At 43.1% G+C, this 21,100-nt stretch overlaps 1 protein-coding gene across 1 annotated transcript; it reads right to left on the bottom strand.

Moving 5' to 3' along the window:
* Positions 1-2,633: 2,633 nt before the first annotated feature.
* LOC117461978 (nascent polypeptide-associated complex subunit alpha, muscle-specific form-like) lies at positions 2,634-7,080 on the bottom strand. The gene is made up of 3 exons (XM_034103979.2): positions 6,803-7,080; positions 4,805-6,373; positions 2,634-4,649 (listed from the first exon to the last, which is right to left on the bottom strand). The coding sequence occupies exons 1-3, from the start codon at positions 6,993-6,995 to the stop codon at positions 4,219-4,221; spliced, it is 2,193 nt and encodes a 730-aa protein (XP_033959870.1). The 5' UTR covers positions 6,996-7,080; the 3' UTR covers positions 2,634-4,218.
* Positions 7,081-21,100: the final 14,020 nt, after the last annotated feature.

The raw sequence follows: 21,100 nt of genomic DNA, 5'->3' as shown, positions 1-21,100 counted from the left end.
AGAATCCCCAGCTATCGTTTGGGACTACAACATCCGCCTTGCTTTACAAACCCCGTGATTAGCCCTCAAGCTCTGTGATTGGATATTGGAGTGGCAGTGCGACAAGGTTACGCTGAGCGTCAAAGCTCTTTGAAATGGAATGGAACCACGCCAGACTATCCAAAACTGGACTTGGACGGGTCCAGCCCGGCCCCCCCCCCCCAGAATTACACTTGCTGGCTATTGTGTGTTTCGCAACATGTTCTTTGGCACGTCTCTACTGGGAAATGTAGTTTTAAAAGACGTTTTCGTATTTCCCACAATTAGAAGTTGCCAGTATTAAACTGTATACATCCCTGGAAGTTTAGGGGACACGAAACACATTGGTGTTATCAAATTTAAAACATATAATTAATACATGGGTGAAAATTGCTTGTGTCCATAATGGGCAGCATTAATACCACATGACAGCTGGACTTATGTCTGTGACCCCTCCTGTTGTTAATTGATAAGCCTGAAACATGCACTTGTCAAGGTTCAGATGCACATTTAGCAAATATGGCAGTAGCCATCGATCATCTTAAGATAAGATACTTTATTGATCCCAAGTTGGGAAATGTTTTTGTTACAGCAGCATGTACTACTTTGTTCTACTCCACTACAATTCAGAGGTTAACCTGGTATTTTTACTCTACTACATTTATTTTTGTTACTTTGCAGATTCTGATTAATGATGTGAAATATAAACAACCCTTAAATCAGACTTTAGTTACACCTGAGTAAAATTCAGCCTTATCAGTTTGTCTGTTTTGCACATCCTCCTGTTAATATCTTTGGACGTCCTGCACTAAACTGTTTTATTGTAGAGATCACTACAGTATCTTCTAGATATTTTCCATTCTATATTTCTATCATTGACCCCTATTTTGTATGTAGGCTACTCTTAATATTTAAATGCTTTCATCAACAACTACATTCAATAACGTGCTTTAACCACTAGGAGGTGCGGTTTAGACCATTGGTCTAGTTAATAAAACATAATAATATCGTACATAATATGACTATTCACTTTATTGTGAGTTTAAAACAGAACGGTAAAGGAGAATACAGTTTCAGTCTCTCGATGTGAAGCTTATGCATTGTACCATGAACCTGTATAGACCTGTAACAGTCAACTGCATGAGGAGTTGGAAAGGTAGTTCAGAAAATCAGTAATATCTTTAAAAACTACAAAAAAGTCCCTTTCGATCAGCTGTGCACCGTTATGGTGTAAATACAGACTATCTACTAATTGGATCAAATATAAAAGTCAGCCGAATTAGTGTTGATACTGCAAGGAGACGTATTGTGTGAAAAGAAATGGAAGATGTTGTTTAATTGTTGATATATTTATGGTCCACGTCACGTATTCAGTTTTGGCGGCATCTCTTCCAGTTTGTCAAAAGGTCTTCTGATCAGGGCTCTATAAATACATATCTAGGGCAGATATGTAATATTTAATGCAGCCGAACCGTGTATTACAATGCCGTTATGTGATGACTTTCAAAGAGAAAAGCAAGAACACTCGGAATAAAGTATTATTATAATTTTTTTTAATGTTTTCCGATTTCATATCACATAAACACCATATCCCGACGTGCATTGCGGCGTGATTTTAGCCTATCAAAACCTCTGAAAAAAGAAAAGTGTCTCTCAGAATCGAAAGAGAAAAACCTATGGGAAAAACACAAAAGCATTGTACACAATTTAAACCAATTAATGTCGTATAATTAACTAGGATAAACTGATGTTTTTTTAGTGGATGAGTAGTGCAGATATCACTGTTAAATCATTTGATCATTGGTTTTATTATGAAAACGGCGAGACCGGAAATACTGTTTTTAACCCGTAACTTTACATGGAAGCTTGCCGCATATACACGTTCTCCTGACGAAATCTCAAATCATCTTCGTAATATCTATCAAACTATAGATCCTACATATCGACTGGACGTGGATTCTAAAAGTACAATATATACTTCTCGCTAGAAATCTAATCATAACGCGTTTTAATGGCCAAACTATCCTACAATTTAGGATTTTACAGAGAGGGTTATTTGTGAATAAACAACCCTCTGTAACGTTTGCATTCAACGGGAGCACTCGAGGCCTACCATTTTCAAACGTAATTATAGGTCGTATTAAGCGCTTGAACAAACGACATATTTGGTCGTAATAAGGGCTTAAACAATCGACCCATTTGGTCGTATGAGTTGGAGGACTTGTTGGCAAATAGGTGATGCAAATCCTTGTTTGTGTTGGTTAATCATGTGCTGATCGTTGGTAACGCCTCGGAGCTCTGATGGGAGGCGAGATTAGCGAGAGAGTATTAATATCTCCTCTACCAATATTTACCCTATTTCCAGGGCATTACATTACATAACCAGGAGAAAAAACATGTAGAAGATAAATAATTAATCTCTTGATAACCCATTACAGGTCATGCTGTTATGTATGTTGTTACGTTCTCCGTGTCATTATCCCTGCCTTTAAGGAAGTGAAATATAGTGTCAGCAGGTGAATGTAAAGAAATCTATACTGCAATAAATCCATACATTTGCATTCAATACCGTTTCAAAAAGGAGAAAGCAGACACTGAAACACACACAATTACAGTTAAATTATTTTTCACATTTATTATTAAAATCAACCCAAAATAATGCATCTTGTAGGCTATTATTGGGCATTTACACAACAATACAAGAGTTCGCGATTTCCTTTGAAAAACAGTCCCTTTGGCATTTTACTAGAGTGCCACTTCGCTTCAGACTGCAACAACACAGTTTATTATTGTTTATTACCAACTGCCATTTCAAAACCTTTATATGTTTACTCAAGCACTTCGAATTGCCTTGTGTTATAAACGCGCTATAAACTTGCCTCACCTTATGTTTACTGATGCTACTTCTTATTTAGTACCATGGTTGTGTGCTTATTTTAGAACAAAGTACGAGTGCTTTACTTTTCCTAGTTAATTGCATATTTGTTAAACTGACTGACTGACTGAGTAGGGCTTCAGTAAAAACAGATCTGGTTGCAATTATTGTCAGTGATATGTGCTATTGAAGATTCATGGTTTTAAAGGAGATCATAATTGTCATTAAAATATTTAAATGATCAAAGTGAGATTTTTTGCGAGCAACTGTTTGCTCGGCGTAATATTTTATCATTTGCAGGCGAATAAATCTCAGAAACCCATTACAGTACTTAATTCAAAATGGTCATTTGACACACTTTCCTTAGTTATTTTTCTTATTGACCCTACACCTCGATTTGGATATTGCATTTGTCTATTATGCGATTTTGATACATGTATAATTATTTCCTGATATTATTCATGGTTTTGAAGGAGATAACGATTTACATTAACAATATTGAAATGATTAAAGAGAGATTTTTTTTGCGAGCAACTGTTGCAAACAAGTTTGCTCGCCTTAATTTGCGGGAAAATAAATCTCAGAAACCCGTTACAGTACATAATTCAAAATGGTCATTTGACACACTTTCCTTAGTTATTTTTCTTATTGACCCTACACCTCGATTTGGATATTGCATTTGTCTATTATGCGATTTTGATACATGTATAATTATTTCCTGATATTATTTATGGTTTTGAAGGAGATAACGATTTACATTAACAATATTGAAATGATTAAAGAGAGATTTTTTTTGCGAGCAACTGTTGCAAACAAGTTTGCTCGCCTTAATTTGCGGGAAAATAAATCTCAGAAACCCGTTACAGTACATAATTCAAAATGGTCATTTGACACACTTTCCTTTGTTATTTTTCTTATTGAACCAATACCTTGATTTGAATTTTCCTCTCGTCGATTGCAATTTTAAAACAATTCTTATTAATTGCTTAGAGTGTATTTTTCCTATTTTGATGAAGTCATACAAAACGCACATGATAAAGTGGGTTAATTAGTTGATAGTTAGCTTTGAGGGTAGTGGTTACCGGTATTTTAAGTTCTAAATGTGTGTCGTGTCAAATCGTATACGTGTTATTACATGATAAAGTGGGTTAATTAGTTGATCGTTAGTTTTGAGGGTAGTGGTTACCGGTATTTTAAGTTCTAAATGTGTGTCGTGTCAAATTGTATACGTGTTATTACAAATATTTTAAATACTATCTGCTCATTTTCTAGTCTGTCTTGGCCCCTCAAGTTTCAGATAGTTTAGTGGGGCGTTTTAGGGGTCCTCAATATAATCCATAGGAATTGAGTGAGGGACTACTTTGCCTATAAGGTGAGACTCTAATATGCAGACACCTGTATTTTATGACAATGATTGGAGTCATCAAACAATGAGGGTGAGAGAAGCAGTTGCCCTCTACTACTAAAGCTGGTCTACAGACCGCTGTTTTCTGTACACCTCCAACCTCTCTGTTGAGGATTGGTTTAACCCTTTCCCTATCTATCCACAAAACCCTATCTCCTCTGCTCATGTCTGGAAATTGGTTAGGCTGACTTGACTTCTCCTGGACCTTAGTTTTCGGCTTGTTTCTTTCTGTCCTTGCTTCCTTTGATTCTTTGGTGCTTTCTGATCTCGGTATTCCGCTTCCTTTTTGTTTTGGTTTTACCGTTTTGATATTGTCAGTTTGTGTCTCCGTCTTACTCAGGATTTTTGTTTCTGTAAAGGCAAATTACCAAAAACATAATATTAGTAACATTTAATCATTTTTAAAAGTAGTGGTACATTGCACCTATATGACATGTGTTGATGTTCCAATGTGAGCTTTAATCATGATAAAAATCCTTTGTATCCATATTCACACATATCCTTACCTGATATCCGGACACCTCTTTTCTCTTCAGGGATTGGTGGAGGAACACGGCTGCGTTTAACAACTTGTACTGGGATAGCTGGTGTTTTGGAGGGCTTGCTGATGGCCCTGGATGCTGAAGCTTTATCTGCTTTCTCTTGAGGGATTGGTGGAGGAACAGGCCTGCGTTTAACAACTTGTACTGGGATAGCTGGTGTTTTGGAGAGCTTGCTGATGGCCTTGGATGTTGAAGCTTTATCTGCTTTCTCTTCAGGGATTGGTGGAGGAACAGGCCTGCGTTTAACAACTTGTACTGGGATAGCTGGTGTTTTGGAGAGCTTGCTGATGGCCTTGGATGTTGAAGCTTTATCTGCTTTCTCTTCAGGGATTGGTGGAGGAACAAGCTTGCGTTTAACAACTTGTACTGGGATAGCTGGTGTTTTGGAGGGCTTGCTGATGGCCCTGGATGCTGAAGCTTTATCTGCTTTCTCTTGAGGGATTGGTGGAGGAACAGGCCTGCGTTTAACAACTTGTACTGGGATAGCTGGTGTTTTGGAGAGCTTGCTGATGGCCTTGGATGTTGAAGCTTTATCTGCTTTCTCTTCAGGGATTGGTGGAGGAACAGGCCTGCATTTAACAACTTGTACTGGGATAGCTGGTGTTTTGGAGAGCTTGCTGATGGCCTTGGATGTTGAAGCTTTATCTGCTTTCTCTTCAGGGATTGGTGGAGGAACAAGCTTGCGTTTAACAACTTGTACTGGGATAGCTGGTGTTTTGGAGGGCTTGCTGATGGCCCTGGATGTTGAAGCTTTATCTGCTTTCTCTTGAGGGATTGGTGGAGGAACAGGGCTGCGTTTAACAACTTGTACTGGGATAGCTGGTGTTTTGGAGGGCTTGCTGATGGCCCTGGATGTTGAAGCTTTATCTGCTTTCTCTTCAGGGATTGGTGGAGGAACACGGCTGCGTTTAACAACTTGTACTGGGATAGCTGGTGTTTTGGAGGGCTTGCTGATGGCCCTGGATGTTGAAGCTTTATCTGCTTTCTCTTCAGGGATTGGTGGAGGAACACGGCTGCGTTTAACAACTTGTACTGGGATAGCTGGTGTTTTGGAGGGCTTGCTGATGGCCCTGGATGTTGAAGCTTTATCTGCTTTCTCTTCAGGGATTGGTGGAGGAACAGGGCTGCGTTTAACAACTTGTACTGGGATAGCTGGTGTTTTGGAGGGCTTGCTGATGGCCCTGGATGTTGAAGCTTTATCTGCTTTCTCTTGAGGGATTGGTGGAGGAACAGGGCTGCGTTTAACAACTTGTACTGGGATAGCTGGTGTTTTGGAGGGCTTGCTGATGGCCCTGGATGTTGAAGCTTTATCTGCTTTCTCTTCAGGGATTGGTGGAGGAACAGGGCTGCGTTTAACAACTTGTACTGGGATAGCTGGTGTTTTGGAGGGCTTGCTGGTGACCATGGATGCTGAATCTGCAGGAGTTGGTTTTGGGGGGATTGGTGTGGGTAAGAGCTGGCATGTTCCTGGGGTCTGAACGGATGTTTCGATGGTGGCAAATGGTGTCTCCGTCTTTCTCAGCAGATTCTTCTCTGTAAGGAAATTAGAAAAACATAAAATGACACTTCATTTTCTTTAGTAGTTACTTGATTATAAGATGTTCCTTTATATTCATTAGAGGTATTTGTTGAGGACCTGGTAAGATATGTTCTACATAAAACTCCTAGGTAAAGTTTAATGTTTACTATAACGTGTAAACAAAATATATTTTCATACCAGATTCAAAATTGGACAACATATATTTTACAAAACATCTAATACATAATATAAATCATGTTATCATGAATTCAATGCTGATTGCTATTTGAAAAAAATGGTGGATTGTCTGTTGGTAATCTAATAAACCTTGAACTAGTAAAACATTCACTGATTCTTGGCAAAAGGACATGATCAAATAAGCTAGAGACATCACAAATCATCCCTTTAAATATTATATTTGATATATACGAACAGTAGCTTACCAAATATCTCTTGGTAATTGAAGGAAACAACCTTCGGGTCATCTTCAGGTTGAGATTCTCTGAAACGGATCTGCTCTGACATATATTGCTGTAGAAAGTTGGGGATGTCGGCAGGCTGTGAGAGGAGTGTGGCTCTGGTAGCACACTCTATCAAACTCTTCAGGCCATAGGGACACAAATTCTGGATATTCATCTTGAAGTCTCTCTGAGGGTACTCGCTGCGACTATAAGTTAACTGTTAATGATCCGAGTGATCTGAGTGACCTGGAGTGAGTCTGTCTGCATGTTCAGAACATTCTATGATGTCACAAAGCCATTTCATGGAATGTTCCAAACATGGTTCCGTTCTAATTTCCATTCGGAATGTTCACAGATTTGATCATGTGATGACATTGTGCACCCTGATTATTACTTTGTTGTATCATCAGAAATGATTAATTATTCTAAATCTCTAACATTTTCATTTTATAGCAATTCATTGAAGTGTTTGCAGCTGCGGCTGTTTCTGTGAAATGTTCGCATATTAATTATCTTTTGACATCAGTCACAAAAACTATAGGTTACTTACGTAACCCCAAGCCTCAGAGTAACATGAAGTGAGATGTCTCACTATGGGATGCGCCTCATCGCGGAGCAAACAGAAGCATCAATCTCATTACGCCAATCCTGATTGGCTGGTGATCTTGACGTCAGCGTCAGGGAATTCACCCCCTATAAGTAGCTTGAGCCACGATGCATGCGTCATTCAAAATAAGCACCTCTTCTCGCTTCACCATAGCAAGGAGGGCCGTCTGGTGAGACATCTCACTTCATGTTACTCTGAGGGCTAGGGTTACGTATGTAACCTATAGTTCTCATTCATAACACTCCGTTCGATGTCTCACTATGGGAAATTGTAGCTCCCGTATTGCCGAGCTTATCTCGAAAATCACCAAACCGACCAGAACTTTAACAGGTAGGGCTCCGACTCAACCAGGTGCCCAGCACTGCTTGAGTCAAACTGGGAGTAGAACGTCCAGACTGCTAAAAGGCGGACAAAAGTGAGCGGCGAGGACCAGCTCGCCGCTTGCACCAATGTCTTGGACAGAGCCCAGGATGCAGCCAGACCCTGAGTCAAAAGAACTCGCGAACCCGAGGGTGCCTGCGAACTCTGACTCGTATGGGCCCCACAGCAATTGCTTCCACAAACAGTGGGAGAGCTGTTGCTTAGTAACAGGCTTGCCCTGTGCATCCACGCCTCACGGTAACATGGGGGCTCGTCCAATCTTTGAGACAAAGAGTGAGTATTTGGTTGTTGGTTAGTGTTGATATTGTGTGTGGTGGTGAGCAGTAGTGTATATAGGTGTAGAATTGGCTGTGAAATGATTTACTGTTGAACAGCTTCCTCAGTTTAGACAGAGGAGTGTCTAGCTGGACTGAATCAGTCCTTCCTTCAGGCACTCATTTTTTATTTTGCCTTTTTTATTTTCGGGGTAATCCTGGGTGGGGATTCATTCCCTGTTGGGGGCAGGCGATTCAGGGTTTCGGCCGCTGATGGTTGCCTTTAAAGTCGCCTCGAGCCCGGCACGCTCCAGAAGATAGGTAGGTAAAGTTTGGTAGGCAGGATCTGGGGAAGTTTGTAAATAAATAATAATATTTGTAAGTAGCCGTTGCTATGGGGTCTAAATTAGATGCCAGGGTAAAAGTGCGTATGGCTCGTCTCCAGTGTGAGAGGGAGGAGCGTGAGCGTGAGCGAGAGTTTCAGCTCAGGAGGGAGCTGGAGAGCAGGAAGCAGGAGATGGAGATCAGGAAGCATGAGCTGGAGATCAGGAAGTTGGAGGCAGACACTGCTGTCCGGATGCGTCAGCTAGAGCTCCAAGCAGCTGTGGTGGGTGATTCTGCCGTTACACCTTCAGGTTCTGCTGCTGCTTTTGATGTTGGTAGCAACATTCAGCTAGTCCCTGTCTTTCTGGAGTCGGAAGTGGAGATGTTCTTTGGTGCATTTGAGCGCATTGCTGCTGCCCTGCGCTGGCCAGAAGACGTGTGGGCCATACTTGTACAGTGCAAGCTAGTCGGCAAGGCTCAGGAGGCTTGCTCTTCTCTTTCTGTTGAGGATAGTTTGGAGTATGACAAGGTGAAAGGTGCTATTCTCAGGGCATATGAGCTTGTGCCTGAGGCCTACAGGCAGCGTTTTCGCGGCATGAAGAAAGCTTCTGGCCAAACATACGTGGACTTCGCGAGGGAGAAGAAAGTCCTCTTTGACAGGTGGTGTAGAGCATGTACAGCGGATGACATCGCTTCAGTATGTGAGCTGATGCTGTTGAAGGAGTTCAAAAACTGTGTACCGGAGCGTACGGTAGTCTACCTGAATGAGCAGAGAGTGACTACCCTTCAGCAGGCTGCCACTCTGGCAGATGAGAGTGCGCTGATACACAGGAGCGTTTTGTTTCAGCGGGACCCTCCTCAGCGGGACACTTATCGGAGAGCTCCTGATAATGATGTTCCCTGTGCCAGTGTTCCATTGTTAGGTCCCAGGCTAGACAGAGCGTGTTTTGTCTTGACCCAGGTCACATGATAGCAGACTGTGCAGCTTGGAAGCGAAAGCAGGCCACCACTATGGCGGATGAGGAAGGGCTTGAGCTATCACACAGTGGTGTTTTGGCTCAGAGTGATTCTCCTCATCGTGTTGGTTTCCGGAAAGCTCGTAACAGGCGTGCCACACATGCTCATTCTGTCTCTCTTCCAGGACCCAAGAAAAAGAGAGTGTGTTTCTTTTGTCTTGATCCTGGTCATCTAGAGGCAGAGTGTGTAGCTCGGAAGGAGCAGGTGGCAGCGGCTCTGGAAAAGCCAAAAGACCGGCACCCGGTTGCGATGCGACAGAGTGGTGAGTTGCAGTTGAGTTCTGCATCCGTCTGTGACAGTGCTGTGGGTGTGGGTGTTTCCGTCTCTGAAGCGGTTGGTGTGGACCTAGCTCAGAGCGATGTGGATCTGTGTTCAGTGAGTGGTGTGTGTGTTGTGTGTGTTCCATGTGTTGTTGGCTGCTGGTGAGCAGTATAAGGTGTGTTTTATGGGGGGAAGTGTTACGTGCCGTAGTGTGTGTGTGGTCGTGTGTGTGTGTTTTCCTCTCTCTCCCTCTGATTGTCCCCAGGTGCAGCCTCCCCCCAGGTGATCCGAATTAACAATCAGGACTTCCATATAGGACCGGAGGAGGACGGCAGTGAGGCCCCTTCTTTCTCTCCTTCTCGTCTGGCTGCACGTGTGCAGCATGTCTCTGTGTGAGACACAGCCTAGTTGTGTGCTGGTTATTGTACGCTTGTGTTGTAATTTGGCTGGTGAGCCGCCTCACTTATGTTCTTATTAAAACCTCACTTAAACTTTCAGCATTGAGTTTCCTCTCCTTTTTCTCTCGTCCAGCTGTCTTTTGTGTCGCTACTTCCCTTGGTACCCCTAGATCTACCAGGGAACGTAACATGAACAGATCCACCGCGGCTCTGCCGTAACGCACCCACAGCTGGCTCACAATCCTTGGATCCTTGGAGTCCAGTCTGCGTAAAGTGGTGCACCTCTGGACAGTAGATCTGCCCCGAGGTTAATATACGATATTGTGGTCGTATTGTCTGTCCTCACGAGGACGTGATGTCCCCTGAGGAAAGGCAGAAAGCGTCTTAGGGTGAGAAACACCGCTAAAAGCTCCAGGTAATTTATGTGCGCCCGCTGGAGGTCTCTGCTCCAGAGACCCCTCACCGGGCGACCTTCATAAATACCTCCCCAACCTGTCAGACATGCGTCCGTGGTGACCACTTTCCGTGAAAGGACAGCACCCATAGGCACACCTCGTACTAGAAAAGTCGGGTGCAGCCAGTGGCGCAGTGCCGTTACGCATTTCGCAGTAACCATCACTCTCTAAACTAAACTCTCTAAACTAAACGGGTTTAGTTTTAGGGCGGCCACCCAGCGCTGAAACTCCCTCATGTGTAAGCGTCCCAGTCGTACGACCAGGATGGCTGACGCCATGAGCCCCAGCAATCGCAGGCATGATCTGAAGAGAACATGTTTGCGCAGCTGGAAAAGAGCGAGACAAGCTCTGAAAGCTTTCACTCTTTCCGCTGACAGGGGAGCTGAAAAGGGCACCGAGTTCAGGCGTAAACCCAGGAAGAGTATAGTCTGCGCGGGGCACAACATGAGAGGCTTCTCAATTCTTAAATGTCCCCTCCTCGACTCCCCTCCTCGAGACTTGGTCCCGCCCACAGGAGATGCGAGCGGAGGACCGAGGAGGGGAACCGAGGAGAGAGGAGGGGAAGCAGCAGACGTTTAAAGAAATGAGAACTCTGAGCGGTCATATTAAAGCGACGTCCGTTCATTATTACTGGCAACAGCTGCATCAGCTGTCGAGTGTTTTGTCATATTTTATAATCTCTGTTAGATCAGCTGAACATTGTTCCCCCACATATTTTATTTGAATTCATTGAGAGTGCGGTATAATGAGACAATAACAGGCTACAGATGCGGACACACACACACACATATATTTATATAGATATATGCAATTTAAAGTATGAGAGCACTCTCATAATAACGTAACACAATCAGAGATATATCCCCCCCCTCTCTCTGGTCGCTGAAATGGGGAATTGAAATTACAGGCCAAAAGTTTTATTTGCAAGTATTAAAAGTAAGCAGAGGACACCAAACCAACTGAGACCTGTCTGTCCGCTGCATCTACGCACTGTACAACACACACCTACACACTGTACCACACACACACCTACACACTGTACCACACACACCTACAGCTCCTAAAGCATAATCAGGCTACAGCCGTTGTGTATTTTATTCAACCTGATCTCACCAGAATGCGTGACTCCACCACGACTCCTTAACACCACAATGCGTGGTGGAGTCACGAACTTTGTTACATTTGCGTGTCGGCACCACGCAAACAACCCCAATGTAAAGTGAATGAGGCTCCTTTGTCGTGGTGCACACACGCATTTCTACAACGTGCATTGTGTGTAATGCAACTGTTATTTTTATTAAATTAGTTAGTTTTTAAGGAAGGCCAGAGCTTCAGCTGTGTCAAATAGATTGTTCCCTTCAGTTAACGTTATTTAAAAGATAATGATCATGTCCCCTGTATTATATTACGAGTGTCCATTCCCATTGGATAACGGAGAATTTTACACCCGGAAGTAAGTAGCCTATTCTCCTTACTGTCGATTGATTTTACAGTGATATCTGCACTACTCATCGACTAAAAAACACCAAATTGTCCTTGTTAATTACACAACATTGATTGGTTTGAATTGTGTACAATGCTTTTGTATTTTCCCCCTTCGATTCGGAGAAACAAATATATGTTCAGTTTAGGATGGCCAAAGACACTACACTACCCAGAATCCTCAGCTATCGTTTGGGACTACACCATGTGCTTAGCTTGACAAACCCCGTGATCAGTCCTCAACCTCTGTGATTGGATGCGCGACGTTTACACAGAGCGTCCAAAAGGACTTTGAAATGGAATGAAACCCATCGACGGCACACTATTCAAAACAGGAATCGAACGTGTCCTACCCCCCTCCCCCCCTTAGGTCACAGACTCCTCCAACAGTGCTACGCAATAAAACAGATGCACAGAAAAAATTGTGAAATAGTGCAATAAGAGTCTATATACAAGTGATTGGAATATGATATATTAGATAAATAATTTCTAAGTAGCAGCCAGATGAATGTTATTTCTAAGTGCAGGTGTTTAATAGTCTTCTGGCCTGTGGGATGAAGCTGTCTCTGAGTCTGGTGGTTTTAGTCCGAATGCTGTGGTACCGCCTGCCAGACTGCAGCAGACAGAACCGTTTGTGGCTGGGGTGATGGTGGTCTTTTAGAATCCTGAGGGCTTTCTTTAAGGTTAACCTGGTATTTTTAATCCACTACATTTATTTTAGTTACTTTACAGATTTGGATTAATGATGTGAAATATAAACAACCCTTAAATCAGACCTTAGTTACACCTGAATGAAATTCAGTGAAGGTGATTGTCAAGTGCCAACAATCAGGCGAGATATTTGATAGTTGGTGCTTGAGAAGACTACATATTTATCTGCAGATCCGTTTAAAGCATATTCATTACTCGTTATTCTCTAATAGTTCATTAAAGACTGTATATAATTGCTATGTTGCACATCCCTTTCAAGATTTCAAGATTTTCTAAGGTTTATTGACATATCATATACACAACAGTGTAGTTATGCAATGAATGAACAACTTGGGTCACAGGTTCATCAACAGTGCATTACAAGACATCTATCAATGTGTGTACCTCCACCATTACACTGTCGTATTCTGCACATTTCTTTAAATAAAGCCTTATTAGTTAGCACATCCTCCTATCAGGCACTAAACTGTTTTACTCTAGATATCATTTGAGTATCTTCTTGATATTTTCTATTCTATATTTATATAATTGACCTTCTACTTTCCCACTATGTTGTATGTACTCTTAATATTTGAATGTTTTCATAAAATATAACACATTCAAAAGTGCGTTACAAAAATGAAAGACATTAAGAAAAAGGCATTTTAAACAGTCGTTAAAAAGCAACACAATCTTCCTGCATTGCAATTACTCTAAACGTGTAATAACGTGCTTTAACCAGTAGGTGGTTTGGGTTAAAAGGCTGTCAAGTTTACAGTGTTAACAAAATAAAATATACTGCTGTTTCCGGTTTAGTTTACGACGAATATTATTTTGTTATTGTTTTGATATTTGTAACACAAAAGCGATGGAAAAAACCCATAGAAACCAAAAAAAGATGGTCTTAACATGACCCAGTCGTCTAGTAGTTAATAAAAAACAATAATATCAAAACAAAATATTACTACTAACTTTATTGTGAAATTAAAACAGAACGGTAAAAGAATAGTTTCCGGTGTATTCTGATGCCCGATTTTTGTAGATAAATAAAGAACTAAGACAGATGTGTAATATTTAATGCAGCCAAACCATTTATTACAATGCATTCATGTGATGACTATCAAAGAGTAAAGCAAGCACTGCTGAATAAAGTATGATTTTCTCTTTTACGAAACGTTTTTTTTCATATGGAATGCAGTTGGAGGTCAACCAATCAAAGAACTTGAGGACTGATCACGGGGTTCATGGTGTAGTCCCAAACGATAGCTGAGGATTCTGGGTAGTGTAGTGTCTTCTGCCGTCCAAAAACTCCGAACAAATATTTGTTTCTCCGAATCGAAGGGGGAAAATACAAAAGCATTGCACACAATTCAAACCAATCAATGTTGTGTAATTAACAAGGACAATTTGGTGTTTTCTAGTCGATGAGTAGTGCAGATATCACTGTAAAATCAATCGACAGTAGAGAATAGGCTACTTACTTCCGGGTTTAAAATTCTCCGTTATCCAATGGGAATGGACGCTCGTAATACAAGACATGATCATTATCTTTTAAATAACGTTAACTAAAGGGAACAATCTATTTGACACAGCTGAAGCTCTGGCCTTCCTTAAAAACAAACTAATTTAATAAAAATAACAGTTGCATTACACACAATGCACGTTGTAGAAATGCGTGTGTGCACCACGACAAAGGAGCCTCATTCACTTTACATTGGGGTTGTTTGCGTGGTGCCGACACGCAAATGTAACAAAGTTCGTGACTCCACCACGCATTGTGGTGTTAAGGAGTCGTGGTGGAGTCACGCATTCTGGTGAGATCAGGTTGATTTTATTATGTGAAGCACTAAATGGTTTTAGAAAAATATCGACTCTTTGTTTGTAGATATCTACTAAACTAAAGCAAATACAGAGAGTAGGCCTGTTATACTGAGTGATATATATTATACACACTGCTCTGCTTTCTGCACCTCACAGCTGTTCTCACTGTAAACATCGTGTTGCGATGAGAGCAGTTTCTAAAATAATATCCAGGGGATGCATGCAGAGCTGTCATTGGCTGAGATAAGTCCGGCCGTGCGTCACGCCTCCACTGTTCCCGGAAATGCATCCGCGGAGGAGCCGTGGAGGAACCATCAGTGTATCCTCGGTTATAGCTCCTCCAGAGAGCCTCCTCGACGCTTGATCCTCGGTCCTCGGTGTGCATTTAGAGAAATGAGACGTCCTTCAAAATGGCGCGCTGAAATTCATTTCCGGGTCACTACCGGAGGACCGAGGAGTCGAGGAGGGGAAATTTGAGTATTGAGAAGCTTCTATGCTCTTCTCTGTATTTATTATGAAACCCAGGTTGAGCAGGTGCTTTACGAGGACATTTGTCTGCGTAACAGCCTCGTGCTCCGACTGTGCGAGAAGCAGCCAGTCGTCCAGGTAGGTCGCCAGGCGAATACCCTGTTGTCTTAACGGGGCTATCGCGGCTTCCGTACTTCGTACAAACACCCTTGGACTGAGAGACAGACCAAAGGGGAGTACTCTGTATTCATAACAGATCCCCTGAAATGCGAATCTCAGATATTTCCTGTGTGGGTAATATACTGGGATGTGGAAATACGCATCTTTCAGGTCGACTGATGTAAACCAGTCATTTTGTCGCACGAGCCGCAGCAGAGATGTGTGAGTGAGCATTCTGAACTTATATCTTTTAAGATATTTGTTCAGAGCCCTCAAATCAAGTATTGGCCAAATTCCGTTCCCTCCCCGTTTGGGAACGAGGAAGTACTTGGAATAGAAGCCGCCCTGACTCTGCTCGGCGGGTACAATAGATATAGCCCTCTTTTCTCGGAGTGAGAGAATCTCTTTCTCCAGAATGAGGGCTGACTCTCCTCGGGCCTGCGAGTGCAGAATGCCCGAGAAGCGAGGAGGGGTGACAGCGAATTGGAGTCTGTAGCCCCGTGTTACTGTCTTGAAAACCCAAGCAGATGATGTGAGCATCTTCCACTGCATGCTCCTTAGAGCCAGTGGAGATGTCTCCTCCTCTCTGAGTCTCTATTTGTTGTGTTATGGGGCCCTCCAGTGTCTGAGCACTGTGGTGCCCCTTTTCGACAATACCCACCGACACTGCGCATGCGCGTGACGGTGGTGCCTTCACAACCCCAGCCGGCACTGCGCATGCGCGTGACGGTGGTGCCTTTAAAGCCCCAGCCGGCACTGCGCATGCGCGTGGCGGTGGTGCCTTCACAGACCCGCCAGTAAACCGCCTTTTGAGAGATGCCGTAGCTGCTCTCAGAAGGGGAACAATTGACGGGCTGTTTATTGGTTTTATTGATTTTCTTTTCATTTTTTTGAGCTGCGCCCTCGGCCTGAAGCTTGGATGCGTCAGCGGCAAATGTTTTATAACAAAAGAATCAACCAATGTGTGACATGTGTTTGTGCGGACTTGAGGATGGTGTTGAGGCCTCTCTTGAGGCGGCGGGAACACATTCAGAGTTGGGGAATGAACTTCCAGCTCTGTCACAGAGGGGAGAAGGAGGGGCTGCAGCTTTGTAGGACCTTTCAGTCATTGTCGACTGAAAACGGTCCGACTTTGCTGGCAGCGTGGGGTTCCTGCTCGGGGACGGGCCCACCTTCGGTAGAAGGTGGGCCGCTACCAGCGGTTCCATGGGTGGCATGCGGAGCAGGCCGAGCTTCTCCATTGCGTCGCAGTCTAGGGAGGAGGCACCCTGGATTGGGAGCTTGTTGCTGAAGGGCCGGTCTCTCCACGAGAACGACATTTCATCCAACATCTCCGGGAAGACCGGAAGGAGTTGCCTCTTTTTCCCCGCTGCTTGGGGAAGATGTTTTCCCTCGTAGCAGGACCTGGCCACGGGACGTTGAGTCTGGCCGCAGCGCGTTTACACACGGCCTGTAGGTCCATGCTCAGATCGGGCGAAGCTGGTGTGCTCTCGCCCGGGAGAGCAGCCCTCGCACCAGGCTTTTCAGCCTGAGCCGATGACATGAAGGTGTCCTCTTCCTGTTCATCCGACTCGGACAGGAGGAACGCCAAGGCGTCCTCTTCTTCGTCCTCCTCGTAGTCCAGCTCGAGGACATCCTCCGCGGGTGAGACCATGGTGAGGTCTAACCGGGAGCCCCAGCTTGGTAAAGTGTCTTGCCGTCACCGGGTCCCGGCCTGCCAGGGCGCGGGATTCCGGTTCTGTAGCCATCGCAGATAATGAGCCCCAGACCGACACGGAGAGGGGTTCACTCTCTGTGGCGGACGCCCCCATGTCTTGACTGCCGGCCGGCGGGTCCGTGGACATGGGGGGGTGCTGTTCCGACAGGCTAGCTTGTCGTGCTAACCGTCGGTGGAGGCTCTTTACGGTGTAGCGGACACAATGTCCGCACGAGCCGGGGTTGTCGATAGCGCCTTGGGCGTGTTCCAGCCCAAGGCAGGACGAACAGAACATATTAGTTTAATACAATCCGCATCTAAAGATACGTTATTTTCCCCTGTGCAATTCCAGTCTCACATCTCAGAGCACATCGTCATTAACACAGACCGAAAACATTTAAAAAAAATAAAATAATACCTTATTCCGAGTGTGCTTGCTTTTCTCTTTGAAAGTCATCACATAACGGCATTGTAATACACGGTTCGGCTGCATTAAATATTACATATCTGCCGAAGTTCTGTATTTATAGCCCTGATGAGAAGACAAACATGAGGAACTGAAAACGTGACGTGGATCATAAATATATCAGCCATTAAACAACATCTTACATTTCTTTTCACACAATACGTCTTCTTGCCGTATCAACACTAATTCGGCTCACTTTTATATTTGATCCAATTGGTAGATAGGCTGTATTTACACCATAAAGGTGCACAGCTGATATAAAGGGACACCTGGTGGTTAAAGCATGTTATTGAATTTCATTATTTTTATTATTAGATATTAATAGGATCCCTATAAAGTATATTCATTACTCGTTATTCTCTACTAATAGTTAATTAAAGACTGTATATAATGACTATTTTGCACATCCCGTTCAAGATTTCAAGATGTTCTAATGTTTATTGACATATCATATAGGCCTACACAACTGTGGTGTAGTTCTGCACTGAATGAAAAACTTGTGTCGCAGGTTCCTCAACAGTGCATTACAAGACATCTATCAATATGTGTGCATACCTCCAGCAATGTTAACTATGTTGAAGCACTTATTTTAACTGATATTATACATAATGTATTACTCTTATAAGATGTATGTAGATATTTCATCTCCGGCCTTGTCAGGTATTGAACAATCAATAAATAAAGAACACAGAATTGTTGAATATAAAACACAGAATTTATGTGATTATACTAAATGATTTACAAATAAACACCACTGCATATTTAACTGTTACACATGCTGATGTAACGCAAATGTTCCAACTTGGGATCAATAAAGTATATCTTATCTTAAGCTGATCGATGGCTACTGCCATATTTGCAAAATGTGCCTCTGAACCTTGACAAGTGCATGTTTCAGGCTTATCAATTAATGTAATGTAATGTAATGTTATCAATTAACAACAGGAGGGGTCACAAACATAAGTCCAGCTGTTAAATAAAGCTCTTCTGACCTTAGCTGGCGTGTGGGTATATATATTAATACTGCCCATTATGGGCACAAGCAATTTTCACCCATTTATTAATTATATGTTTTAAATGTGAGTGTTTCCTGTCCCCTAAACCTCCAGGGATGTACACAGTTTAATACTGGCAACTTCTTATTATGTAAAATACGAAAACGTCTTTTAAAACTACAACTCCCAGTAGAGACGTGCCATAGAGAACATGTTGCGAAACAGAATAGCCAGCATGTGTAGTTCTGGGGACGGGGTGGGGGGGGGGGGGGGGGGGGGGGGGGCGCGGTGGACCCGTTCAAATCCAGTTTTGAACAGTCTGCCGTGGTTCCATCCCATTTCAAGTGCTGTTCGAGGCTCGGTAACCCTCGGAGCACACTCTCCAATCACAGAGCTTGAGGACTATCACGGGGTTTGTCAAACAGAGCACGTGGTGTAGTCCAAACGATAGCTGGGGATTCTGGGTAGTGTAGTGTCTTCATTGCCTTTAAGGGCAGTTGACACAAACGAATGCCGTGCTTCCATGAGCGTCCATAGAAGCACATGGACATCCCGGAAAGCTGAAAATGGACGCTAAGGCCCCCCCCCCCCTTGCGTTGGAAAAAGCCGGCAGGGGACTTGACATAACGTCAACATAGGCCGACCTGGGAGTGAGGATGTGTTGGCTTGCAATAGAGCGAAAATGAGCGAAACGAGGCATGGCTAAAAAATGATCCGTTTGGTATTTTGAAAAATAAAATGTATAAATATACCTTATATAGAGGTATGGTCATACACTATATCATTTAAATATAGCATGATAGGTCTCCTTTAATTATTTTTGCTTAATTATTTGTAATTTTTCAAGCTACGAGATGTTTTCCTACGTTTGTCATGATAAATTATGTCTCAGGAATGTAGGGTTTGGGAATTATGGCAGTTTTAAAAAATATATATATGAAGGCAAATTTCAAGATGTCCTCCACTCTAGCTGTGACATCACACACTCTAGTTAATGTTAAAATGTGAATAAAAACTCTAAAACAAGGTCTGAACAAATGTTAATATCTCTAAAAGTAAGAATCAGATTTAAAAGTTGTTTTACACGAATAATGTCAGAAAGATTTTTAACATTTTAAAGTTGGAATGAGGTTTCTGAGTGAAAGTATGAATGAACAGTTATCAGTTGAATCGCATGAAGATTTGTTGAAGTCTGAAGATTTCCCCCATTGACTTCAATGTTAAAAATGTGATGCATTATGGGATGTATCTCTGGAATTATGAAAGTTATGAATGAGAAAAGTAATAGCCATCGATTCCCGACCGAGCTGAACGTTTTGATGTTTGAACTGAGTTTCTGCGATGTTCAATGCGGGAGGAGAAGAGGGCCAAAATAAGTCGCGGAATAATAATAATAAACTTTTCGTCCGTAGAATAAACAAAAAAGATAAAGAAGTCATTTTTACAAATCCCTGCAGCAAGAGAAGAAATATGGACTCAGCAGGTGCCTAGGCTCTATCAGATTTATTTAGATGACATCTCCTCTGCCCAAAAAGCAGTGCTCTCCTGTATCGCTGCAGGATCAGGCTGAGGATAAGGTCAAGAAATACAGCAGTCATTGGGCTCTTGTGAGGATCCAGTCAGCTGGTGGAGAAAGAATCAAGCTGTTCTATCTTAGCAAGAAATATACTCTGCAGATCAAGGCGAAATGCAACAACAGAGAGGGCAGAAGACATACTTTATTGTTCCAACCTTGTTCTTCTAACCCTCTTACTGAAACCCATACTGGCTGCCACAATACAAAACCCTTTGTAGGCCAGTCACTATTCAAATCACAAAATAACTCATTGATGCAAACAAACACTAATACAGTGTAAATAACCATTTTCCAATAAAACAATCATGCAAAATGCACTCTTAGCCCCACCAGCATCATTCCTTACATTACATGTCATTTGTTAGACGCTTTTATCCAAAGCAACTTCAGTACTGTGGACAATCCCCACAGGAGCAATTTGTGGTGAAGTGTCTTGCCCAGGGACACAATGACATACAGTGGGACTCAAACTCGCTAATAGCTATGCCCTGATTTGAAGTCCAGCACACTATCCACTGAGCCACAGCCGCCATTAGTGGCTTTTTCTAGTATTTGCAACGACCAGTATTCAACCATACACAAACACACTGGTGGCAGAGGCTGGGGCCAAACAAGGTTCTACCTGCTCATTAGGACACACACACACACACACACGCACGCACGCACGCACGCACGCACGCACGCACGCACGCACACACACACACACACACACACACACACACACACACACACACACACACACACACACACACACACACACACACACGCCATCAGGAGCAATTTGTGGTTCAGTATTTTGCCCAAGGACACTTTGACATGTGGACCGCTGCTCTATCTCCGAAACACCAGCCACCCCGCAGTGTGATAATGGTGTAAGACAGGGCAGCATCCTGAGCATCCAGAGAGGCAGCAAACAGGAGTGTGCCAGGATGGGAGCAGGTTTACAATGGACAAGCACCTTGGCCTGGGAAAACGCCCTGAGCAGTGCATGGTGGGCAGACTGAAGCGGACAGGACAACAGTGTCCTCTGGTGGACAAGGAGGAAGGTGTTTCCGTATAATCACATCAGTGGTCTTTTTGACATGATCTCTTGTGGATTCTGGGCACAGTCAGCAAAGGAAATCTTTGGGACTGTTCTCTTGCCTTCGTAAGCCATTTCATGACATGAATAGATGACCCATTTGTGTTTGCTTTGCTTACTTTGCATCATCTGACAACCACATTGTCCAC

Source organism: Pseudochaenichthys georgianus, chromosome 3 (genome assembly GCF_902827115.2).
Source record: "Pseudochaenichthys georgianus chromosome 3, fPseGeo1.2, whole genome shotgun sequence".
Lineage (NCBI taxonomy): Eukaryota > Metazoa > Chordata > Actinopteri > Perciformes > Channichthyidae > Pseudochaenichthys > Pseudochaenichthys georgianus.
Note: the sequence above shows the minus strand (reverse complement) of the source record. Positions and strands in the feature narration are given on the sequence as shown.